The 26,359-nt window shown below is 43.2% G+C and overlaps 1 protein-coding gene across 7 annotated transcripts in view; it reads left to right on the top strand.

Annotated features, from left to right (window-relative positions):
- Window positions 1–26,359, top strand: part of KALRN (kalirin RhoGEF kinase) — a 434,957-nt gene that overhangs the window by 401,619 nt on the left and 6,979 nt on the right. For 4 of the 7 annotated variants that reach the window (XM_032445881.1, XM_032445877.1, XM_032445875.1 and 1 more), the window contains 15 exons: window positions 409–501; window positions 969–1,019; window positions 1,328–1,405; window positions 1,933–2,118; window positions 4,844–5,015; window positions 8,524–8,756; window positions 9,860–10,107; window positions 13,410–13,533; window positions 14,906–14,965; window positions 20,796–20,823; window positions 21,270–21,441; window positions 23,567–23,688; window positions 23,801–23,932; window positions 24,815–24,979; window positions 25,355–25,433. In XM_032445881.1, coding sequence (XP_032301772.1) covers window positions 409–501; window positions 969–1,019; window positions 1,328–1,405; window positions 1,933–2,118; window positions 4,844–5,015; window positions 8,524–8,756; window positions 9,860–10,107; window positions 13,410–13,533; window positions 14,906–14,965; window positions 20,796–20,823; window positions 21,270–21,441; window positions 23,567–23,688; window positions 23,801–23,932; window positions 24,815–24,979; window positions 25,355–25,433 — 1,943 coding nt within the window. Of the gene's footprint in view, window positions 1–408; window positions 502–968; window positions 1,020–1,327; window positions 1,406–1,932; window positions 2,119–4,843; window positions 5,016–8,523; window positions 8,757–9,859; window positions 11,109–13,409; window positions 13,534–14,905; window positions 14,966–20,795; window positions 20,824–21,269; window positions 21,442–23,566; window positions 23,689–23,800; window positions 23,933–24,814; window positions 24,980–25,354; window positions 25,434–26,359 lie in introns of those variants that run through there. The other 3 variants (XM_032445880.1, XM_032445878.1, XM_032445879.1) reach the window with 1 other exon arrangement.

The following is a 26,359-nucleotide window of genomic DNA, read 5'->3' as shown; positions in this document are numbered from 1 at the left end:
ACACATATAATATCTCGACCTTAGATAGTAATGTGAAAGAAGCTTGTTTAAATACAGAAAGCTGTTTTGTTTCACCCAAGGGCACAAGGCATGTTCTGTAGGATTTGTTTGTGAGCACATCCCTGCTGCAGTGGAGAGAGCCGTCACCAGGCCTTGCAGCTCAGTCAGCTCCAAGAGGGAAGGAATCTTGTGCTTTCAAATATCTTCCAGCTCGGTCATGACTTTTACCCAGTCCCAGCCTAGATAGGACATGCCAGACTTTTAAATCCTCTGATATTCGCTCTTGCAAACAAAAGATTAAGAGCAGATCAGCTTTCTGTAGAAGTAAGTCTCCGCGGAGACATTTTATCGTCTCCTCTGCTTTACTCTGTGCTTGTTTGCAATTGTTTTTTAATCCTCACTTTTTAGGAGGTTCAGCAGGAAATAAACCAACGGCTGACCATCAGTGACTTTCTGATCAAACCCATTCAGAGAATAACTAAATACCAGCTCCTTCTCAAGGTGAGTGCAAAGATGTGGATTATACTGTATCTTGGACACTGTTACTTTCAATCCGCCTTAGTGTTAATTGAAGAATAACTTCATTATATTAGGAAGAAAGAGTGTTTATATGTGGGCATGCAGTGGTTGAGTCTTGTGAAAGATACCCAGAGAGCAGGAGGGTCCCATCTGTGAGAGCTGTCTGTAGCCAATGATAATCAGAGGGCTTTTCTTATTTTCTGTTGGAACGTTTCTGTAAACTTCAAATAGGACTTTTTGGCCTCTGAAATTTCACAGCAAACTCACAATCAAATTTCTGTGATTGCAACCTATACCTGTGACTTCTGAATGTGAATTTATTCATATTAGAAAGTTGCTTCACAGAAAAAAAATCACTGGAAAAAATGTGCTGCTTCATTTTTAAAACTGTCATCTTCTCTTTTCTCTTCCTTGAAGTGCCTTAATGCAAACGTTTCTGCTTTCTCCAGGACTTCCTGAGGTACAGTGAAAAAGCTGGTCTGGAGTGCTCTGAAATAGAGGTACGTTTTCATGGCCTGGATAGTGATGCTGCAATATCTAAGGGCCCTTTACATGGAGAAATGCAAGCCACAGTATTTGACAATAGTTGAAGGTCCTGCTGATATTCTAAATGCAGTATTTCTCTTTAGATCAAGCCGGAAGTAAAAGATGAAGGCATAGTCCTCTTTTAGACATTCCCATAGATGTTGAGCACACAAGGACCTTGCCATGAATACCTTCTAGCACTGATCACACTATTGAAGTTCATTATTTGACACTTTGCTTTTAAGGACCCTTTACCAATGCAACCCTTTGTTCTCCTTAACAGAAAGCAGTCGAGTTAATGTGCCTTGTACCAAAACGTTGCAATGATATGATGAACCTGGGTCGCCTCCAAGGCTTTGAGGTATGTTCTGCTTTTGTAACAGCCAGGCTAGGAAAAGTGCTTTGTCTTTCTGTGATTGTCTCCACAATCAGCCCCACCTCAAGCTATTCATCTAGCAGTTGTCCTTCTCCAGTGGTGAGCTGCATACCTTGGTGAGGTTTTGAAGGTGGAGGTGATATGCCTGTCATTCTAAACTTGCAAGAATAAAGGTGTCCTTTCTTCAAAATGCAAGATCTGTAAAAGCTTCTGCAAGCCTGAATTAGACTTCTTATCTGTGCTGTCAGAGGAAAATAAACACTGAACCAGACTGCTCAGTTTGTTAGTAAGGTCACCAAGCACTAACAGCTTAATAGCTCCCTCCAAGCCTAGCACATCCAGGAGGGGATTTGTGAGTTCTAACTCCACAGGGTACAACTTTGGGGTTGTAACTGAAACAGTGTAGTCTTTGGCAGACCGGGTAAGAGAGGACTGTGCAAAGTATAGAAGATCATCTCATAGGACCACATGGGGTCAGAATTTGTAACTTTGGTGCCTTGGTTGCTCCTCAGGGTAAGCTGACAGCCCAGGGCAAGCTGCTGCAGCAGGACACCTTCTATGTGACAGAACAGGACTCCGGAGTTCAGTCCCGACCGAAGGAACGTAGGGTGTTTCTCTTTGAGCAAATAGTTATCTTCAGCGAGCTGCTTAGGAAAGGATCTTTAACACCGGGCTACATGTTCAAGAAAAGCATAAAGGTAAGAAATAGAGTGGGAGGCGTGTATTCTGTTTGACTCTCACATAGAGATGTCTTAACTGATTTTCTGTTCTGTGACGCTGCTCTGTCCTGCCATAGGTGGACAACATTTTGTGGAGAACATTGGCGTTTAGTTTGCAGTAGATCAGAAGCCATTAAGACCACTGTCTTGAAGTAAACCACTGAGTGCCTATATTCACAGGGCAGGTCTTCTGTCACTCTTAAGTCTGAGTTAGCCAATATTGCTATAAAGCCTGCACTATGAAAAGTACGTGTATAATAGTTGCTTTTAAGCGTGATCGTAAAAGGCGGGGGAAACAAAATCCTCATCTTAAGCCTAACTGTAAGTCACTGGATGTGGCATTACTGGAAATACCCTTCCTGATGGGGTGGGACTCTTGGTACAAATGTGAGTGCTGCACATGATAGAGTTATTTCAAAACCAAACAAAAATACCCACAGAAATAAACGTAGCTCAGGAATTACAAAGCTAGATGAACTCTTAAGAAAGCTTTTAAGAAATTGATTTAATTTTCAAATAATCTTTCCAGGGTATTGGACTGGGATTAGAAGTAAAAACTGAAAGTAATCAGGGAAAACATGTTTATTGTTTTTCCAAGGGTTTCTGTGTTTATTCGAGAAAGGCAGAATTCACCTCTGGAATGTAGCTGAGGTTGAACGCTCCACTTCTTTCAGTAAAACAGCCTTTGCTGTAGCTGGAAAAGAGCAAAGTCACAGGTTCATATGAACATCGGCATCATTGAAAGCTGAGAAACCAGTCTGGAACTGATTTCCTTCCTGAAGTGCATTTAAAACCAAATGTGGGAGAATGCATTGTGTTTGCTTTAAATTTTAAATGATACATTAGTATGAAACAGAAGAGAACAATGTCAGGTAAAATAATGCATATTAACCATATAACCTGTTATAATAGATAATAGGCATCTTCTTGGCAGACAGCAAATGCGGCACTTACTGAAAAGCATATCCATTTGCAAGTCAGTGTTCTGTAGAGTTTCAGCCAAGTAATAAGCTAGAAAGGAAAAACCTAAAGTTTACAAATAAACAATAATCTTGATTTAGATGAGCAGCTTTGATTTTATCCTGCTGCTGAATTAAATCATGATTCAATTTGGAGATAGAAATAACATGAATCATTTTTACTTCGGTTTATTGTGCGTATAACACAATGAGGCTTTTATCTGCAGGAAACAATTCCTGAATTGTATATTGTAGATAAAGAGAGAAAAATAAATCTCTTCTAATGTCAATAAAATTAGCTTGCCTCGAGGGTATGGGTTGCTTTTCTAGTTAAACAGCTTATTAAAGTAATGCTGTTCCCACTGCCTGAGTTGCTTTAAAATCTCTGTGTGATAATTTTCCAGTCCCTCTTTTCTTCCATTTGGCAAACAGCACATTCTCCTGTTGAGTAACTACAGCAAATGTGGGATCCCCCGTGGCTTCACGTGCATCTCCCCCACTGCAGCTGGAAGTCTGCATTCCTGCAGCACTCCCAGCCTGCTCCCAGCCCCTGCTTCAGCTTCTGGTTGTGTTTGCAGGCTCCTGTGCTTTCCCACTGCAACACTTCGATCCCATCTTCCATTATGGTTGTCCAACTCTCTGGGAGACACTTCCTGAGAGATGTAGGCTGTTTCCCTGCTGGTCACGTCCTCCCACCCAGCAGGAGGGCCAAGGCAGCACCAGAGGTCCCATTTCTTTCCTCTATGTCACAGCCACAGAGGTCTCTCTGTTAAACTAACATGTATGTATGACTTCAGATGTTGCCATTCTGGTCTGAAAGGGAGATCAGTCTCCCAAATATGCGTCCTCAAGGTCTATCACTCTCAGACAGTGACAGGAGCTTCATCGTGATGTCCTACATTAGAGAAGAATCTTTATGCAGTGAGGTGTCGTTAGCTTTCAGAAATAGCACATTCCTTCTTGGACACTGCTCAGTTGGACACCTTTCAAGCTCTCAAAATACTTAAGTGGGCAGCCTTGGCAAATGTGTCTGCCTGAGACACCAACAGTGGCCTTAGGACTCTGACCTACAAGTTGTTTTCTTGGAGTCATAGAGAATTGACTTGCTTGCTTTGGTTATCAGCCAGAGGAGCAGCAGCTCAGAGCAAGAGGGAGAGCACTGTCCAAGCTCCCAGTCCACCCTTTCCCTTGTCTCCATGTGCCTGCCTGCTCCACAAACTCCACAGGGACCTGCAGAAGGGAGGGAAGGGACTCCTTCCATCTCACGCTTTAAATTAATTTTTTGTTTTTGGGGTTTTTATATATGTATATATTCTTATGCAGTGTAAATTCCATTTAATATGTTAATTTTCTGTCACTAGACAGATAATTTCTTTCAGTGAAGGATAAGAAATGTAAACATTCACTTAAATTGAAGGAATGATAGACCTTATTAACGTCTTAATGAGAACAGTTTAACTCTATTTATGGGTTACAGTAAATTTTTAGCTCATCAGTCAATTTTGTGTGACCTTAAAATAGAAATTGTAATTCAAAGCATGGCAGATGTCTGGTTTGTCTGTCAAAGCTTTATTAAGCTTGACGTTTACCTCCTTAAACCTAGATGAGGCAAGTTCTGCTTATGCCCTGACAGTCTGTTACTGGACTCAGTTATTTTCAGGAACTTTTCACAACAATTCTATTCTGATTCTTGACTAATGCTAAGTCATGCTCCTTGTAACACATGCTCCCTTGGATTGTTTCAGATGAACTACCTTGTCATTGAAGAAAACGTGGACAATGACCCCTGCAAATTTGCTCTAATGAGCCGGGAAACATCTGAGAGAGTCGTTCTACAGGCAGCTAATCCAGAAATACAGCAGGCTTGGGTACAGGACATCAACCAGGTCCTGGACACACAAAGGGATTTCCTAAATGGTATGTACACCGGCTTTGCACTCTATCCCAAACAGTGACACTAAGTGGGACTCAAAAATCTTTGTGTCTTTGTTCCCTCTGGGTGAAAAACATTCAGGAACTTCTTGTTCACATGGAAAATCCCATGGAGAAAATGAGAGCTCAGTCTGCCTGTCATTAAAGACTGGGTCAAGTGCTATCCACAGAGTACATGTGAAAGGGGCCTCATAAGGCATCAGCTGGTCTTTGAAAAGGAACCAGCTGAGTGAAACTGTGCAGAGGACTCCTGGTAACCCCAGGAGCTGCACATGAACAGGGGCCGGCTGAAAACGTCAGCTTTGCTTTAGGAAGAGATTTGGGGTGGTTTGAAATCATATTTCAAATTAAGTCTCTGTTTCTATTAAAAACAAAACCAAACAGCACACACATGATCAGCAAAAATGGATTTTGAAAATACAGAGAAATCAAATTCAATTAATAAGGAACCAGGGCTGGAGGGAGAGAATAAAAGTGGTATCTCCTTTTGTCTGTTGTTGGAAGCAGCAGAGCAGGAGCATTTCTTTGGAAGCCTCCAAAGTTGTTTGGTACTATTCATGCCAAAATAGTTGTGTTTTTTTAATTGAGCTTACATTAAAAGAGCATTCTATATTTAAAAACCTTAATAAATGATTGCTGTTGTGAAACTTGCTAGCTTGAATCAAGATGTTTTTGTTGGCACAGCGTGTTAGCATTTTTTTATTCGGGGTGTTCTGTTTTGTGGACTTTTTTGTTGCTAAATCTGAAGAATCTCTTTCAATTCACATCCAAGCAAAGCTTCTCTTTTTTGCAGTGTGGAGTTTTTATAGGTTTTGGTTTTGGTTTTCTCATTTTGATTTAGCATAGTTTTACATCTCGGAAGTTAAATGGGAAAGGGTTACAGACAAAGTCTGTTTGTGGCAGTTCAAAAACTATGGCAGAGCTGAGAAGACAAACTGTGTTTAACGTGATTCCAAAACTTGATGTTTCATTTTCATGGTTGTAACTGAAAGGATCTTCTGCAATCACTGCAAAGTGGTTCCTTGAAGAGACTGGTGAGATGGACAGCCTGAGTTTCCTGATGTGACCTGGTGCTACCAGCACTTGCTGGTGTTGTGGCAGCACAGCTGACTTTGAATGAGGGCCAGTAATGCTCAGCTACAGGGCTTTCTGTAAACCTAGTAAGGACTCCACAAGCACTACTGCAGTGATTTTGTGTCCCTTCACATCTTTCTTGCCTGTTTTCCTTATAATTTATCCTCTCATATCTTCCCAGCATTTTCTTTCCAGTGAGTTCCTTTTTCTACTGCACTATCTTTGCAGCCCCTACATAGCCTGTGTTCCAGCAAGGAATTTGATGGGTTAGGAAGGTAATCTTAAGTATCTCTAAAGCTAGAAGTAAAAGTAGATTTATATTAAAACACAAGCTGAAGGATTTGCTTTAAACCTCTAAATAAGATCCAAGGAAATGGTATTGTATCCAGTCAAGCTTGTCCAGTCTAGAACAGTTTAAGTGGCTTTTAGGATGTAATCTCTTTGAGTCTGACTAATCTTTAAATATGTTCTTCAGCTTTCCATTTCATTAAATGGAAAACGGATGTTTTCTGTCTTCAAAATCATATTAAACCAACAGTGGGCCGATGCTGCATAAACTAAATAAGAAAATATTCCCTGTACCTGATTTTTCTGATTTGTTTGGGAAAGCCCTAACAAATAAGGAACTATGTGCAAATAAGCCCTAACAAATAAGGAACTCTGCAAAGCACAGTATCTGCATACTCGGTTCATACATGTGAAACATGGTGCAATTAAACTGTAATATTCAAGCTTTTTATGTTTTCCTTTGGGATAACAAAAGCCGCTGAGCTTAAGAAACATGCACAAAATGATTGGCTGTAGTGAATGTTCTCTCCTTTTGCTTTTAAGAAGTGAGCTGTAAAGGAAGTATGTCAGTGGTGGATGTACTTCATATAAAAAACGCCGTTGATCTGTAACTTTTTTATCATGATTTATGAGTTTTTCCCGAGAGAGCAAGTACGTGGACATTGATTTTTGCCAGGAGCCTGTGAGAATAGTGACAGATGTTGAGCAGGAGGTGGGAAGCCAGGCACCCCTGTCTTAGCTAACTGGAATTAGTAGCCACAAGTGGACACAACCAGGTATTCTTTAAAAGCACTGGATAGGATTAATTGTTTCAAGATAATGGCATTCTCCTTCAGGTCTTGCTGCTAAAGATCTTGCAGCCAAATCTGCTGCATATACTAGTGAAATGTCATTGTTTACTGCAAACACCTCCCTAACCTTCCTGCTCCTTGGTGGCTGGTTTGCAGCAGGACCAAAGCATTTTCAGTGGCAGCTGAGGTAAGCGAGTGAAATGGGTTATATCTGTGGCATAAATTCAAGTCACTGCTTGGGCTTTTGAGCCAGCAGTCCTTCAGATTGCTACAGGTCTCTGCTAAAATGTCTTTCCTACTGAGGAAAAAAGCAATCTGGCTTCCTTGATTTGTTTTAGTCTCTTGTTCTCCAGTATCAAGTGGTTTCTTGTTGGACCAGCCCTGCCTTTCTCTGGGAGGGGAACGTTTGGTATAGCGCTGAGCCTTTCTGTTTGTCTTTCCTTTTCCTCTTGTTGGGAAAGACATTCTTTCTGTTGTGGTTCCCCGGCTGGGCTGATGCTGTGACACTGTGTCCTCCTGTCTGCCTCTTGCTAGACGAGTCTCTCTGCATTCCAGTAGGTTTAGTCTGGTGCATGTACACAGACAGTATGAACTGCCTATAAATCAGCCACTGAAGCCACATGACATGCAGAAAGCAAACCCATAGGTCTGGGGATGGGAGTCAGAGCCTTGTAAATCTGTCTCTTTCCCATTCCACATAAGTCCTAGCCCTTGTCCCTTCTCTTCTAAACTTATCACACTACTTTTTTTACTGTCTGGCATTTATATCCTTCTTTTTCCCAGTGTGATCACTATCTATAACTACAAAAGGTACTCTCACAAGCAGAGTCTTGTGAAGCTGTTTGATGTTCCTTGTGTCAGTTAATATAAAAAATCCATCGGGAGTCAAGTTCCAGTGCATCATGTTTGAAGAGAATTTAGTTGTAAAGCTCTCATGGGAATATACAGATGAGACTTGTGGGTCTTGATCCGTATTTCCTGATGATAAACAAAAATCACTGTAAATAAGCTGTGCGTCTCTTATTCAGGCTTTCATTTATTTTTATTACAGGATTATTTTTATGGTGTTTCATTTGTGCAGTTTCAAAGGCAACGAATGCAGCTATGTATGTTGTAAATGGCAAATATTTAGTGCACTCTTCAGTTCATGCACAGTACAGGGCAACATGCTTGCATCCTGTCTGGCCATGAATGCACCCTGTGCTTCCATGGGTGGCATTTTATGTGCCTGTTTGTTTCGCAACTACTGTGTCTGTTCTGATTGAGTCACCCCATGCACTCTCTATATCCCTTTGCAATGTCACTGGAAACATACAGCTAATTCTTGTCTTCTTTTGCAGCACTGCAGTCTCCCATAGAGTACCAACGCAAAGAAAGCAGCACAGCAGTGCTGAGGCCCCAGGCCGGTAGGGTCGCTCAGCCCAACAGCAGACCCTATTCTTCTGTTCCAGTAGGGTCTGAGAAGCCTTTGAAGGCTACAAGCCGTAACCCATCTCTCCCACCCCTGAAGATATCTACCTCCAATGGCAGCACAGGGTATGAACAGCCCGGAGACAAGTATGAACAAAGCAAGGTACTGAATTCATCTGATAAAACATGATCTCATTGCCCACTTCTAATACCATAGACTATCTGTGAAGTTAGCTCTAATTGCCAGTCAACCAGGTCAACAGCAATCAACAGACTGAAGCAATGGAATGAAATGTGGTTTGAAACTGAATGCAGACTGTGGAAGTTCTGGTGTTCAGGCAGTTGGCTCTTCAGCTGGAAAGCTGAGACAGGGCCTGCCCCTGGAGCGCTGAACCCAAGAGGTTTACAGGACACTGTATTTGCAGACCTCGTAAACTGAATTTCCATTCGTAGTACTGGCAAAAGTAATATCCAGGCTTCCCTAATATCCATTAACCACCCATTCCTGAAGAGTTGTACTCTGATGGTTTAAATAGTTTAGATCACAAGGTGCCATATGAAGGTTGTAATTCAGGTGCGTGTGCCCTACACTGGACACAATTCACAGAAGCCACCAAAGAGTCAATAACAGTCCAGTAGTGTTTGGACACAGCAGTTGACTGATATCCACCACGGCCACCTTCCAGTAAGACCTATATTGAAGAATATGAAATGTGTGAGTATTGCTTTGGCTTCTAATGTGAGTCTTCCTGGGTTTTTCCCCATGTTCTGTGCAGGTAGTTCATCCACAATACCAGTACACAGCTAGGACCATACTGCTGGAATAGCAGCGAAATCTAATAGAAAGCAGGAAGCTGGTTTCTGCCAAATTCACGCTAATCCTTAAAATCCTTCTCTACCCATACAGATTACTATAGAAACATAGAATCAGTCAGTTTGAAAAAAAAACACTAAAATCACCAAGTCCAACCATCAACCCTTCCCAATCACACTCACTAACCATGTTCTTCGATGCCGCATCTCCATGGTTCTTGAATACCTCCAGGGACAGTGACTCACCACCCCCCTGGGCAGCCTGTGCCACTGCATCACCACTCCTTCTCACAAGAAATTTGTCTTAATATCTAACCTGAACGCTATCAAGTGATTTGTATCTTCTTCCCTGATGCAGTTAGGCTGTGAATGAAGTGCCGTGATTGCTGCCAGAAAAGGCAGCTTCCTCGCTGCCACCTTCTCACCATGTTTCTGTTGTGTCCATTTTCACAGACTGATTTGGGAGGGTGCAATGGGACGTCTTCCATGGTGGTGATTAAAGATTACTATGCACTGAAGGAGGACGAGATCTGTGTGAATCAAGGAGAGGTGGTTCAGATCCTTGCTATCAACCAGCAAAACATGTTCCTGGTGTACCAGCCTGCAAATGACCACTCTCCAGCTGCTGAAGGATGGATCCCTGGCAATATCTTGGCTCCCCTCACTAAATCCACTACAGATAATAGCGACGGAAGCATCAAGTAAGTGCCGTGTTGACTTCGCTGGGAACACTATGTGGATTTTTTTGAGGAAAAAAAATAAAAAATTAAAAAAAAATAAATCCAAATGGTAGGGAGTTCCTGCTGATTTTTATCTACAGTGCCATTGGAGCAAGCTGAGTGGTCAATCTGCAGCGTCGGGCAGCCATGGTGGATAGCTCGGGTTCTGCTTATTTACGTTATGTGGGGTTTTGTTTATCCTTTGGAGAGAAATAAAACCATAGTTGGTTAAAGACGTATTTTGTGTTACACCATTTTACACCAACATGGACCTGCTTGGACTGGACTGATATTTATGTTGTATTAAGTTACTAATCTATATATGGGTTATAACAGCATCTGGCAAAAAAAAAATCAGGCCCTGTGTTGGACTGAGATTCGCTTCTCTAAGAGGAGAGATTTTGTTGTCTATGGCAATTTTCTTGTACAGCTTGTATCTTTTTTTTTGTTCTTGTTGTTTGGTTGGTTTGTTCTTTTTTTTCTGTTCACAGTTTCTTTTGTAAAGTTTTTTTTTTTTTGTTTGCAAGACCCCCATACAAATACATTCCTGTATGAAGTATTTTGCACTATTTAAAAAACAAAACAAGCAAGGAAGAAAGAAACAAACTCATACTGATGAAGTCAGGTTGTGCAATATCATGGATAGTCGCAATGTTCATCATTGTACCTGTCATGTAACTAATTTTAAATGTACTATTTTAAATATGTAAAATAAATTTTCACCGTGAGCATGTTTTAATGAGGTAAAAGAACTAGTTTGACCTTTTTTTTTTTTGTTTTGGTTTTATTTGATTTTTTTTGTTGTTGTTGTTGTTGTCGTTGTTTTGTTCTGTTCATAACTTTTTGTTGCTTATTTAACAAATGTGTGGATATATATTTTTCTTTCTTGATTTTTAGAAATTTGTCAGTCTGAAATGCAAGAAAGTGGTTTGGTTTTTTTTTTTGGTATTAAATACTGAAGGTACAACCCTCTTTTCAAGTAATACCGACTGATTTCTTTTAACATCTAGAACGACTACATGGTAATGCATGATGAATGCTGCAAATTCTGTTGCCTTCCACGAGTGCCTCGAAGCACAGAATTGAATATGGAGAAGAAAGATTTTGTGGCAGTTTCACCAAAAATAATCATTTGAAATCTGTTGGAATTTTGGTCAAGAAAAAACGGTGACTCGACCCATTGAGTCAGTGATCTCAGGCATACAACTGAATGCTGCTACAAATCGCATGTTAAGCCAGAGGAATTGCGCAGCACGTCTCTTGCATGTGTACCACAGCCATTCCTGGGTTCCTCCTATAACCAGGCTCTGCAAACATGTGCCTTTACATTCACCCCCCGCACCAGGCTCCTGGTGAAGACCTTCATTTCATGGGAGCTGTACAGTCAGATTCTGAGATATGAATGAATTGGGGCCAGGAAGGCCTACTAGAATTGAAAGGCACATGCATTGCATTGCTCTCTTTCTCACTGCAGTGACACTTAAAGACACTTAAAATCATGTTTTCAGATTCAAAGAACTAAAACAACCCTGAAACAAAAAGATGCTTGACTGACTTTGACTGTCCCATAAGTCATATGGATAAAAAAGGATCTGAAGCAGGTGTTATCATCAACCCCATCTAGTCTGCCACGTCACGTGGACTTATTACTATAAGTAATAAAACTGTTTCTTCTGTTGACAGATACTGTACTCAAAATGTGTCGTAGATGCAATAGTTCTGGCATCACGATAGGTGCAGGTCAGGAAGACCATCAGGCATACCCTTGACACAACTGTATCTTAAAGGACAATATCACAGTCTCAAAGTGTTGGATAACTTCCTCTGCTCTGCACGCCTAATTTGGACCTCTTCCAGAAATGCCCTGGCCCCTACTGTCCAGGATGTGCAGGACATGTTGGTGCTCCTTGTGCCAAAACACAACTGCCTATGCCAGCTGTTAACACAACACAGACACAGTAGGAACCATTTTAGTCTTGTGTCAGCTCAGCCAGTTGTTAGGAGAACATTAATTTTACTTTGTTAAAAATGAGCTATTGCACAGTGTCAACCAGGTACTGAAATGCAACAAAAATAGGCTTATGAAATGGCCACAGAATTCTTGGGGGAACATCAGCTATGTGGGGCATCCTTTGAGTCCTACCTTGCTAACATACTGCGTTTTATTGGCATCGCAGGTGGTCGTTGGATTACATGCAACTTGCTTTGTAAAATGTATCAAGGTACTGTAGACATGACATGTGCCAAACATTGGGCTTAAAACATGCAAATCAAATTTGCATGACATAAAGGTGGGCAGATGCTTTGAACCTGGATCCCGGCTCATCACACTGCTGTTTTGAGAGCTTTCTGCTTTGGACAACATAACCCTTCCCAAATCCTTCCCAACCTGCCCACTATTTAAACTAAATGAAATTCATATTGAAAAGTGTTTTGTTTTTTGGTTTGTTTGGTTGTTCTTTTTTTTTTTTTGGTGTCTGCTTTGACATGCAATTTCTGTTGTCAACACAGCATTGCTCTTACAAAGGGTGACACGGTCTTTTTTCTTTTTTTCCAAGAGTAAGGTCATAGGTGCGGTAATGAGGGGTGAAACATGTACTGCAAATCGTGCCTGCTGTGATGGTAATCAAAAAGCATGGACTGATTGACATCCTCTCACTCCAAACTGGCAAAAACAATTATTATACTAATGGGAAATTCTTGGTCTTGAGAGGCATAGCAGAGCTTGTCATTCGAGGAAATGACTAATCTCTTGCAAAGTTAATGATGTAGCTCCTAATTTTTGAGCTATTCATGTTCTGATAAACACATAGAGAAGGATACCTTGAATTTCTTAAAATGTTTAATTTGCTCTACTATGTCATCTATTAAAATGGTTCTCACTTATTTGCATTCATTCAACTGCCTTAACCAACAAGACTGAGGTCTAAATTGACCTTTAACCTGTAGCAAAAATAAAAGAGGTTTCTGTTTGTGGCAATGCCAGGCAAAATTCTGAATCCAAATGACCAAATTGCAGTTGCCTGCTTCCATCATGGGATTTTTTTCTTTTCCTGCTCCATGCATTTAAACAGCAAGTGTGGCACAACAGCTGCTTTGCAGAACTGTTTGGTTTGTTTTTTAACTTCAACTCTCATTGCTTGAGTAGAGATAGGCATATTGCCAGTGGCTTTCACCTTCTAGGGAATTGCAGTAATCGCAAACGTGGATGCTGGTTCCCCTTTCCAAATCCTTCCTTCCTACTATGATTTGCCATTTGATTGCTGCGTTTTTTGGTACAACAGGAAGTCATGTTCATGGCATACCCTGCGCATGAGAAAGCGGGCGGAAAAGGAGAGCAGTGGCAAAAATGAAGCCAATGGGCCACGTAAATCCAAGGATATTCTGGGGAACAAAGTCTCTGTTAAAGTGAGTAAGGCCATCTGAAAGCTGTGTGCCGCTCTCCTGCTTCCCATCCTTTTCACCCCCTATGGCATCCTCTCCTGAGAGAGGGAGGGAGCGGCAACTTGGGGTTTGTTGTTTTTTTCCCCCACTTCAGTTATCTTTTTTTCCTTCTTTTTTTCTTTTTTTTTCTTTTTTTTTTAGTATTCATTTTAGCAGGATTTTTGCATGCAAGATAAAATGCAGCCTTTGATTTTCATTTTCTTTTTCCTGGCATCCCTCATGCAAGTAAGTAATCTTCATTAAACACGCAAACAACAACAAAAAAAAGCTTTTTGTGAGGTTAAATAACTGCTCTTAACATTGAGAAAACAGTGTCTGATTTAACTCTGATCTATCCCAATCTGCAACTGCATCAGAGCAGTGGCAAAAATGAAGCCAATGGGCCACATGAATCCAAGGATTTACATCAGAGCAGCTGCAGCAGTTAGAAAGCCACCAGGTGAAACGATGGCCTTATTGACACTGACAAGTTTCCCTTAGGCCAAAAATTCCCAACGGGTTACAGTAAGGGATTTTCAACCTTGAGATGCTTAAGATATTTGCTTAGGGGGTGATGGTCTCAATGACCTCTTTTCTTCCGTATTATCAGACAGGGAAGAGATGCTGACTTGGCAGGAGAGGGCTTTGTGCGTGTGTCCGTGTGTGTCCGTGTCTGTCTCTCTCTCTCTCTGAGATCTCCCAGTAAGGAAAAGGTTGAGAACAGTGGGGTTAAGCTCCATCTTCTGCTCTGGGTACCTGACTACTGTGCTCCAACTCAGAGGATCCATCCCTATAACCCGACCGTGAGGCCTGCTCAGGACTAATGTGGGGGCCTTCCCTCCCAGCAGAGGCAAGCAAACGCTTGTTGTGGTTCTGACACAACCAAAGATTCAGGAAAGCACTTGAGCATGTACAATTGATCCACCCCCTTCCAGGAGAGCCCTTGATTAAGTGTTTTCCTTTCTGGAGGCTTTCCATCACGTCTGCCTAGTGAAACAGAGATGGCATGTGCAAAGTCCTCTATGGGCCACCCGCCCCTCGCACCCAGGGCCGGCCTCAGGGCAGCAGTAGCTGCAGCATGGTGGTCACAGTGCTTCTGCTGTTGCTTCCCTGCTGCTGCTGCGCTGCCAGAATGACCTGCAGCATCACTGCCTCCTCTTTGCCAAAGCACGTCTTTGCCTTTGCTTCCCTTGTTTTGTTGGTTTGCTTTGGAGTTTTTTTGGTTTTTTTTCTGTGGAACGTTTTCTTTCCTGTTACCCATTCCCGTGCTCACAGCTCCTGTGCTGCTCTGCCCTCTCTAACCAATCTCTCCACTAATCTCTTGTTCTCTTTCTTCCTCTTCATGCTGCCAAACAAGGAGACAAACAGCTCAGAGGAATCAGAGTGTGATGACCTTGACCCCAATACTAGCATGGAGGTAGAGACAATCATCCTTGTCATTATTTTTTCCATTAACATGTGCCTGTTTTGAAATGCCTTTGCTGAAAGGGGAGCTGGTGGGTCTGCATCTCTCATGGACATACCTGCCAATTAAATATGAGTCACACAGAGCACCATTTCTGGTTTTACCAGGCGGTGAACTGGAGTTTAGGCCGCCTTTGTGATAGCAGCAATGGAGGAAGTTGAGGAACAAGTTCTTGCTGAGCTGTAGGCTGTCCTCAGCCACTGTTTCCACATCTATGACCTTGTCCAGTGCAGTCATGGTGCTTGTATGTCAACGACCAAGAAATGTAGCAGCTTTCTTTATTAGCAGCACTTGTCCTGACATCACATGCTGAGCTGCTAGTCAGACCTGCATTGTGAACTACTGGAGCAAATGTTGCACCACAGCAGGTGCTTTCAATCGTCTAGATCAGAAAGGACAAAGTCAATTTTTTCTCCTATCAGGTGATGTCAATAAATAGTGAAACTGCATTTCTTTAAAGGTACTGAAAGGGTTTGGTAAAACTAGTTTCTATAGTATACTTGTATTATAGACAAGATTAATGCAACTATGGTGACTCAGTTTGTAATACGTTACACTATTTTTTCCAGTGTGAAGCCACTGATTCTAGTGGAGTGACTGGACACACCTTATTGAGAGCCAGATGGAACTAAAAGTCATGAGAACTGGTTCTTTTTGATTAAGATGTTGCAGAGCCCATTTTTCTTTATATAGTGACCACTCTAAGCACTTGTGTACATTGTACCAAGGCTGAAAGGCGAGGAGAAGGTGCGAGGAGACCTGTGCAATTTTGTAGAGAAAGCAGGGCAAGATATTGGCAAACAGGGATATCACACCTGCAGGATGCTCTTAGCCAGATTGTACCACAAACATCCCACAGAAGGAAGCTGGTCTTCCTCCTGGAGGAGGAATAGAAAAGTGTTTTGGGATGCACCACCTAAGCTTTTTAACCTGAAGGCTCTCTTCTATTTTAATTGTGTTTTCTGTCAATAAATACATCTTAGCAAAGGGGATATTTACTAAGGGAAAGCCTTTGACCCAGCTAACATGCTTGAGGCTGATCGGTGCTTACCACTAATGCTGCATTGTTCTCAGGAGCATCTTTGTGCTTTCAAATAGTTTTGCCCATCAAAGGTAACAACTGGAAGCAAATGTTATTTGTTATGAGGCAGTGTCCATTTATTGTGTATAAACCCGCACAAGCTTTAGGTTGTTGGAAATTGCTCTGTGGAGAAAAAAAAAAAATAATAATAAAATAAAATAAAATGAAATAAAATAAAATATCAGCTAAGATATTAGAGAGGTGATGTACAGAGCTGGGTGAGGATCACTGTTCCTTTTGTAGAGTATTTCTGTGTTTTAACTTTGCTCAATAGGAGGAAAAGCTCAGATGTCTTAAAATTACCAGTAGAGGGTACTTATGGCCTCAAGCTGTTTGCATACAGTCAGCTCTCCATACTCCTCACCTGCCTTGCCTTGTGACACTTCTATGGGCTGTGGTGATGCTGATGCAGAGCTGTGTCCCAGCCCAGCCACCACTGTTCAAAGGTGCATACAGCCCTGCTTGGGTCATGAAGGTGTTGGTCACTATTACTGCAGCCTTGGGTGGGTCACCTGGCCTCTCATATAGACTGTCACCCCTGGCATGCTGATGTCTTCCTGTCATAGATGAGAACACATACCTGGTGCTAGAATAAAGAGACCTATCTCTAAGTACAAAGCAGCCATATTAATTACTTGGAAATATCAGTATGTTTTACCTCCAGCCTATTCCCTGTGTGAGAAGTCAGAAAGCTAGTCATATAGTATCTATGAAGTCCCTTTCACTTCCACCTTTGCTTGCTCTTTGTAAAACATATCTGTTCAGTAGATCCCAGGTTACTGAAGCACTTTGTTTTGGTTGACGGGGAAATACAGAAAGAAAGAAAGAAATGTGAACACACAGTGAGAGCAGGAAGCTGGAACTGAGTGGTTGTTTTCAAAGCACTAAAATGCTGTTGCTGTATTTTTGCCTACAGAAGGACGTGCTGGCCCTGGAGAACTTTCCATTCATTGTAATTTGGAATAGGAACTGTATCTCTTGTTGGCTGCTTCTGTTTTCTGTGCTTATCAATATGCAATGAAAATGAGTATGAATGGAAATGAAATACAGTTCCTATTGTTTCAGAAAACAGAAGGTGCAAGCTGACCTGTTGGGCACGTGGAGTGTAGGAGCAGACATTCACAGAGTAGCTGTAGCCATGTGAGGGGTAGGAGTAACCTATTTTTAAAGCAGATCAGACAGTCCCTTTGCATGTCTATGAGCTAATTGCACAGGAACAGGCAGTTCCTCTTCTGGGAAGAAGGTGCATGCCCCTGTGAATCAGCCCACAGTTCCACACCCACAGCTGGGGTCCTGGACACCAATGTGACTGTCACAGATCTCTGTGTTGTAACACCTTGTGCAGTTTCAATATTGCTGGGGAGGTCACAAGCCTCCTGTGCAGGTCCCATAAAGCTGTCTCTCTCTGCTCAGAGCAGCCGTGCTCCTGTCCTGTTGCCCTCACAGGGCAGTGATGCTGAGACAGAGGGCAGATAGCTCATTAGGTGCCAAGTGGAGACTGACCATGAAGCAGATCCTCCTGGAAGCTGTGCTAAGGTGCATGAAAGAGAGGGAGGTGACACAGGATAACCAGCATGGGCTTCACCATGGGCAAATCCTGCTTGACCAACCGAGCAACTTTCTGTGATGGTGTAACTGCATCTGTAGACAAGGAAAGAGTCACTTGATGTCATCTATCTGGACTTCAGTAAGGCCAAAGACACAGTCCTCCTGTTCACTGTGGGGAGTTGCGCCAGATGGTCTTCAAAGGTCCCATCCAACTCAAACCTGTGATTCTGTGTGACACGGTCAACATCTCATGTCAATCTCAAAGTCAGCCAAGTCCATCAGTGCTGATGGATGGCTCCCCACCAAAGGGGTGAAAGGCCTGATGCCTTTCATTTCTTCAACCATTTAATCAGATACCATTCTCATTTTAAGTTACTTTTCCCTTTGGTGGCACCTACCCACATGTAGGATGATCCTTATTTGCTCTTCTTGTCAATAAATTTCTCTTGTGGTTTTTATTTTCCATGGAGGGGAAGTTTGTCTCCCTCCAAAATCCCCCACAGTAAAAGTTGACTGAGTCAGGGAGAGCCTTTCATACAAATTGCAGTTGGTTTAATTCTTCTATAGCTCGTGTCATTATTATTTCTTCCGAGAGTCATTAATTAGTTGGGTTTGTGGTTATTTTTAAGAGAAGGAGAATGGCTTCTGCTGCTGACTGCTACCAGCACGAGCAAATGAGTCAATACTTTATTTTAACTCAGTGAACAAGAAGGGCCATGAAGTGTTTACGGAATGCTGAGCTGCTTGCCCTGGAGTAAACATGCCCTCTGCTGTTGAGCTGAAGCATGGATCTTGTTATGAAGGGTTTGGTTGGCAGCCCAGCCTTACAGCTCAGGAAAAGTGGGGAAAAAAATAAGTGATGCGTTCCCGTTCCATCACTTTGGTGGCATTTGGCATCATCTTGCCCAAAGGTTTTAATTTTGCCTAAGCTTACAGGAAGTAAAAGCTGAGACATGGCTATAGGGTGTTGTTAGGCAGCATTTTATCAATTAACAGCTGAAGTTTTGTCAAAGGAAATCTAAATATTACCCCAAGGTTCTTCCAGTGTCACCTAAGAGCAGTAATTGTTAAGGCAATGGGGAAAAAAAAACCCACCATATTGGTAAGGCAATTATTATAAGTGATCATGCCTTGAAAATTATTTAAAATGTGGCATTATTTATTTATAGATTTATCTGTAATTTATATATTACTGTAGCTGTGTCTTCTAATGGTTACTTTAAAGCTATAAAATTAATGTAAAGTTTGAGGAGCGTTTATTTCTTCCAGTCTCTAATCCTACCAGGACAGAACTCAATGAATAATAAGGGAATTCAGAGCATGCTGCAGGGAAGGCAGGAGAGCTACAGGAGATATATGTGTATTCCAGAAATGAAGATTTATGTGCAAATGAGCTGCTGCCTCAGGTTACTAATCTGATAAATAGATGGTCTCATTTAAGGACAAGCGGCAAGTGATGGTTTTTAGATGGATGTCTCCATCCAGAGCAACTGCTTTTTCTTCCTCGTTAGTGCCAGGTGAATGCTATAACTTAATCAGGAGTGCTGTCTCTCCTTTCCTTCCACACAGGTGGAGAGGTGTTTTTCTTCATCCAGTGCCTTCTCAGACCATGTTTTCTTTTTGCCTATGGGGTCCTGGTCCGCACTGAGCAAGGGTTGCAGGAGAAGGGCTGACAGTGGGGGTGATGGATGGCATACAAAAGGCCATCAGTGTGCTGGTTATATGAAGACTATAGAAATTGTCCTTAAAGCCCTCTCTAGGGATGCCAAGGTGGGTGGGTTGGTTGGAGGGGAAGTGGGGAGGGTGCCTTCCAGGATGGTGGGAGTGAACTTTTGAAATCTTGGTGCTCAATGGAAAGTGTGTTTCTATGGAAAATAGTGCCCCTGTGTGAGCAACAGGTCTAAGTTATGCCCTACTGTTCTGATATTGATGGGGTTAATGGAGCTTGTGGTCTCAGTGCTGGTACCAGAGGTTATCCGAGGGCTATGAAGAAGGGCTGTGACACTGAAATGGATCTGAACGTACTCAAGTGCCTCCTTGATGTCACCCTGAGCCACTCACCTTCGAAAACTATTTTCAACTCCCCAAAATAAACATGCATCTTGAAAATGTCTCTGCATGTTTGAAGGCTTGTTACTTCTGCTCTGTGGCCTGTTTCTGTCTCACTGCAATGACTCCCATCAGCTTTAGCAGGCCATGAATTAGGTCACTGCTTTATTGGCAACTTCCAAACCTGCTCCAAAATAGACAGTAAAAGAAATTTGAGGTGAGATAAGCTACAGTGGTTTTTATGCTGCTTGATATTTATATCTGTTAATGAGGCTAAAATTTAAGCTATGGTACACCATTACACAGTTCAATTTGAGAGTAGAGTTGCATGTGAGAACTTAGTGCTGTTGTCTTTGTTATCCTCCACCTTTTCTTCCAGGATTAGCATGATGTAATTGACGTCTGTGGGCCATGATGAGATGCTGGCTTCTCAAGTCTTTGCTAACTTGATCAAGTAGCTGGTTAGACAGAATAACTCTGAGTCATCCAATCCTAAGTACCAATTAGAAAGTTTCCATCAGCCCTTTGACGCAAGTGACGTTTTACTCACAATGAGCCATGGGATGTTGCAGAACTGATATGGAAAGAAACCTGTATCTTTGTTTTAGCCCTTTAACTTTTATTTTTTCCCCCTGAAGCTGAGCAGGAGCTCCCAAGAGCTGGTTAGTGGCCAATGCACAGGTGAGGTGCCCAAGTGCATGGTGCTGCAGGTGGGTCTGGAGCTGGGCACATGGGGCACAAACCACATGCAGGTAGATAGCAGTCAATGGCTTGAGCATCACCTAAGTAAAGAGAAAGCACGATCCACCTCCCTCAGCCCTACTGTTGTGCCTGCTACCTGTGATGCAGCTAACACAAATTATGCATTACAGCCTTACAAAAACTGTAGCTTTCGTTTTCTTTTCCAGCTGTGCACTGGCTTGCTCAGTTTTCACCAGAGCTTGCTGTGTTTGCCAGTTGTTAGAGACTGTTCATGCCCACTGGTCAGTGCGTCTGCAGTTCTGGTCAGCCTCACTGTGTTACCTTGTGAAACCAAATGTCTCTCTATGACGGTCCAGAAAAATAGTAATTTCTTTATGTGTATTATTTCTTTGTATTTTTCAGATAATCAACCCCAATTTCATTCAAGAAGGTGAGTTAAAGACAGCTGTGCACTGACTTGCCTGGAGGGTTGAGCCAGCAGCTGGGATTTATTACAAGGGAGTATCATGCTTCCTCCAAGTCACAGCAAAGGCAGCTCTCCATTACTGGGCAGGGGAAGCAGTCCCTGTTTGCTAATGGGCTCAGAGTCTGAATGGATGCACTGTCCCCAAACCTGCCCCTCCAACACACACACTTGCACCCAGCCTTGCTGTCTTGCCAGAACTCAGACCCAGCACAGCCTGCCCCTATTGCCTCCCTCCCTGAAGGTAGAGTTTTGATGGCAGTTCCGGGATGCTCAGATCTTAGCACTTAACCCTTACCCATCACTCTCCTACAAAAAGCTCCCACAGTTGGTCCTATAATGCATTCTTCAGAGTTATGGGGAGAACTTCCTCTCCTGTACATTAAAAAGTGTTCCCCCATGTTTTTCTTCAGTGGCTCCAGAGTTCCTTGTGCCGTTGGTGGATATCACCTGCCTGCTTGGTGACACCGTGATGCTACAGTGCAAAGTCTGCGGCCGGCCCAAACCAACAATAACCTGGAAAGGACCAGATCAAAACATTCTTGACAATGATAACAGCACAGCCACGTACACGGTGTCATCCTGGTAAGGTCCTGCCCCTGGATTCCATCAAATGATGGTCATGCTGCCCTCAAATATGACACTAACCAAGAGACAAAGATCATTAGAGATGCAGTTAATTGAGGCTGACATGGTGTGTTGGCACATCACTGAGCTACGTGTCAGCTAAAAAGGGTCAAATGTGAGAGCTCAGGTAGCTCTGTAGTTTCCAAAGCGGATGCAGGGCATCTCCACCAAGTTCAGTGTTGAGTGCTGAGCTTTCTCTGCTGTGCTATGTACCAGGAGGCCAAGGCCTGTGAGCCTGTTGCAAGCCAGAAGCAATCAGTGTTTTCAACATATTGGATAACATTACCTCCGCTTTTCTGGCAGCTGAGTTTGATGCCAAAGGTGAGCACCTTTGACAGGAATAGGAATGGTGCAGAGCAAGCTCTCCTCAGCTTGCAATATTCTTCACTGGTATGTACCCACGTGGCTGGGAATTTTCTCATCCCAGAGGCTGAAGTAGTAACTAATGCAGTGTTCCTGAGCCTTTCCTCAGCTGTTCCTTAAAGAGTCTCCATGTGCTTTCAGAAAGGCCACATCTGGCCACACTTGGACAGAAGGATGCTTGTCTGGATGTTACTGGCCCAGTTTTATAGCAGACAGGGGGACAAACTGAAAAGTTCTGGAGTTGAATTCAGGTCAGGTAACGGCCTGCTGCTGGATGCTCCTCTGCAGCTTATGTAAGCTATTTGGGCCAAATGGAAAGGGAAGTCTCCAGGAGGCAATCTTTCATGTGAGGTTTTCAGCACTGCTGGCTCAGGCTGAGATGAATTCAGGGAGCACAAAGTCCATGAAAAACGAATGCTAAGAAAGACATAAATATATATATTTATATAAATATATATATATATATATATATATTATATATATATAAAAGGAAAAAAGGATGTCTGATCAAGAGCTTCCTTCATTGAGCCTTGTGCAGCACCCCAGTGCACTTAAAATTGTCTTTTTAGCCATCACCCAGTAGATCCCCAGTGCCTTATCTTCAGGCCTCTGGCTGGGGATGGGATGTAGGATATTGCTGTGTGGGGCTCTGCTTTACATCAGTCTCTCGCCTGTGCAGCCCCTTGCTGTGCACTATCAGCTCTGGTGTTCTCTCTCCTCTCACTTGTTTTTCCATGCAGCCGCTGCCTGCCAAGGAGAGGCCTTACAGCTCAGCGTCTGCCTTACAAATCTTGCTGGCATCTGTGTCCGGATTGCGGGGGAAGGCGATGTTTTTCTTCTGTCCCTTAACCAGCACAGTCAGGCCAGCCAAGGCCGCAGTGTCCATGCGGTTACGCCGGCAGCCATTTCCTTTTGCAGTTTCCAATGGCTTACGCTGTCAAGAACCAGTCTAGTTTTGTCATTAAGAGAATTTATTACTGGCTCTAAGCTGGGTCTCCGGCACAGCTAGAGTAGTTACACAAGCAAAATCTTTTAATTCAGGCCAACTCCCTTAAAGCGAGTGCTGAAGAGCTGACTATGCAGACCTGCTACAAACTCACCAGATCGTTTAGGGCTGTTTATTTGCTCAGGTCAGCCCAAAGGCTGATCACTTCCCAAGAAATGATGTCCCACTGACATTTATTTTCCCCAGCTGCTGTGGGATGTCCACTTTTCTGGACATGGCTTGATTTAGGGGTCTGGAGCTTCCCAGAAATATCGGGCACCCTGTTCCACAGGGCTGCCTTGTATATCTGCATGACACTTGTCCAGTCTGTGTTGGGCATACTACAGAAGCACCACACAGCTCCTCTCAGGGTCTAAAAGCTGTGCCTGGGAAGATCTTTCTGGAGATGTGGAGTCTCAGTGTCTGGTTCTGGAAAGCTAGAAAACGTTCAGCTCATACACTTTGCTTGTTTCCCCATCTCCACTGAGACCACAACCGATAGATTTGCCCTTCTGGCCCCATTGGGACCATTCTGCTCAGAGATTTCATTAGTGACATAATCCTGATTGAATGCAGGTGTTGCACTTGGTGCCACATGGCTGGGGGGGTGTTCCTTCAAAGGAGTTAACAAGATCAGCATGCACATGTCCTTGTGATGAGGCACAAGAAAAACAAGGATAAAAAGCTTTAAGAAGCAAAGCAGCACTTTGTAACATGGGCTTGTTGCATCTGCAGTGACTCTGGGGAACTCATGCTGAAGATTTGCAATGTGATGCCTCAGGACAGCGGCATTTACACCTGTGTGGCAACTAATGAGCATGGAACGGCATCAACCTCAGCTACAATCAAAGTGCAAGGTAGGACACCTGGACTTCACAGAGTTTTCACAGCATTTACCTGATCTTCAGGATGAAGCACTATGGCTGGTTGATATGATGCTGGATTTTGTGCTTGTTTTCTTTCCCCAAGGTGTTCCAGCTGCCCCAAATCGCCCCATTGCTCAGGAGAGAAGCTGCACCTCTGTGATCCTTCGCTGGCTGCCTCCATCCAGTACAGGCAATTGCACCATTTCTGGCTACACAGTGGAGTACAGGGAAGAAGGTAAGAGCCTTGAGGCGTGCTCACTGGCTGACAAAATGAAAACAAAGTAATTCTGCTTTGTGGGACATTAGGTTCCAAGAGCGTCCTTGCCAGCACTGGGGTACAACTATCTGTTACTCACAGATCCCAAAGCAGAAGGCCAAAAGAAGCCCTTCTATCACCCAGCCCAGCTTCTCATGCATTAGTGTTTTCTGATTCCTCTGTGCTATTGAGGCAAGAGGAGTGTGTTAAGCTAAACTATATCCCACCACTAAGGTGCCCTTTCATCACTTGCATTCTGCCACCATGGTATCTCTCAAGCCCTTTAGGTAGACGTTCCCTGGCAATGAAAAGACAAAGCACTCTCATTAACTTTTTGTATATTTTGTATATTTCTTTTTGTAATATTAGTATTAATCTCCAGCAGCTCCAGGTTTCATTATATCTGCCAGGTCTTCTGCAATCACTTGGCATGGTTCCACTTCCTCAGCTTCTCCTGGGATTTGCTTTCTATCTCCTCCATATCTTTTTTGCACTATATCTCTCTCAGCAGAGCTGTCAGCAGGTCATTCTGCCATTCCTGCTTTATCTTGCTGCCCAAAGACATCACTGGTAGCACACAGCCTTGGACAGACTTGTGGATAGATCAGTTTGCCCCTTGCCTGCAGTTTTTCCATTGCTGTCAGTCAAGTGACGGGCATCTCCTTCTTCCCTCCTTTCACCAGATAGCTGTGACAACAAACAGCTTCCCGTGTCCCCAGAAGATTTAGCAGAATTAAATCTACCTCCACTTTGCCTTTTAAAAACACCGTGGATTTTAACCTCTCAGGGCATCACGTGGGAAGATGGTCTCTGTGTGCTCTGTCTCCACCACCTCTCCTTTCCTCCCTCTGCACAACGCAGGCTCGCAGGTCTGGCAGCAGTCAGTGGCCTCCACGCTGGACACTTACCTTGTCATTGAAGACCTGTCCCCAGGCTGCCAGTATCAGTTCCGTGTGAGTGCCAGCAACCCCTGGGGGATCAGCTTGCCCAGTGACCCATCTGAATTTGTCAGGCTTCCAGAGTACGGTGAGTGGCCTCCCAGTTGCACACAGATGTGCCCTGGGACTGTCCCTGTGGTCCATTTTCAGCCCCAGAAAATTACAAGGCCAAATTTAAAGTCAACTTAAAGCCACAGCTTCCCCTGGGAAGTTCTGGTTTTTGGTGGTCAAACACAATGGAGAATCACATCACATCATAGAATCACAGAATGGTTGGGTTGGAGGGGACCTTAAAGACCACTGGTCAGTCCCCAACCCCCCCCCAAATGGCCTTGAGCACCTCCAGGGCTCTCTGAGCAACCTATTAACATATCTTCACATAACTTTTAAATGTGCAGTTTATGGTACAAAGCAGTCTGCCGTGTCTTTACACTTTCTTCAATGTGCTTTTCTTCTCCCAAAGACTCTGCTGCTGATGGTGCCACAGTTTCGTGGAAGGAAAACTTTGATCTTGCTTACGCGGAGCTGCATGAGATTGGGAGGTAATATTAACCCTGCTTATCACTGCAGCGAAATACCACAACAATGGCTTGAGGCTTGTTCTTTAACGGGGAATTTAGGTCGCTTTTTGTAGTAAGCTTGAAAATTGCTGCTCCTTTTAGAAAGAACACACTAAGCACTGATTGAAATACAGACTGGTTAAAATGCTGACTACATCTTGTCTCCCAAAACCAGTTGTGATTTGAGCATTACATCTGGAACATGGATGACTGAACTCCAGCCTCTGAATGACAGGGCAGCCAGATCCAGCAGTGCCTTCTGGTATCTGCTTTGACATCCCTGGCTCAATGTGAGCTTTTGAAGTCATGTTGGCTTGCTGGTGCTGGGTGTGCTTAACCTTGGAGGCTGTTTGCAGAAGTACTTGGGCATGTGACAGACTAAAAGCACATTCCAATGGGCTATGCTGAGTGGGGCAGTCAGTGAGCAAGAGCTGCATGGTGCTGATAAGGGACATGCAAACAGTGCGGGTTAAGGCAGCCACATCTACACCCAGAGATTGGGGATAAGTGCTTCTGGGGCTGCAAGACCGGCAAAGAATAGTGATATCTTAAAAATGGGCCAAGTGCAGCTTGTGGCTTTGTTAAGTACTCTTGCTTCCAGGAATGGTACCAAGCACCAGTCTGGATGATATTCCTAAGTGCTTTGTGTCAGCTGCTTGCTCCCTATTTTTCACTGTATGCCTGAATCAGCAAGAGAAAATGATTGCTTAGCCATTGCTTAACAAGGCTTTTCTCTTAGTTGTCTTAAGTCTGGGTTCATTATTCAAACAACTGGAGAGAAGAGATCCATGGTTAGGAATAAAAAGTCAGAACCTGTTAAAAAGGCAGCAAATTGAACCCAAGGGGTGTTGTTAGAGGACATCAGCAGGGCTGTACAAAGTGCTCTGTTTGCTCTCCGTGTTTACTAA

The sequence above is a fragment of the Coturnix japonica genome, chromosome 7, assembly GCF_001577835.2.
Source record: "Coturnix japonica isolate 7356 chromosome 7, Coturnix japonica 2.1, whole genome shotgun sequence".
NCBI lineage: Eukaryota > Metazoa > Chordata > Aves > Galliformes > Phasianidae > Coturnix > Coturnix japonica.
Note: the sequence above shows the minus strand (reverse complement) of the source record. Positions and strands in the feature narration are given on the sequence as shown.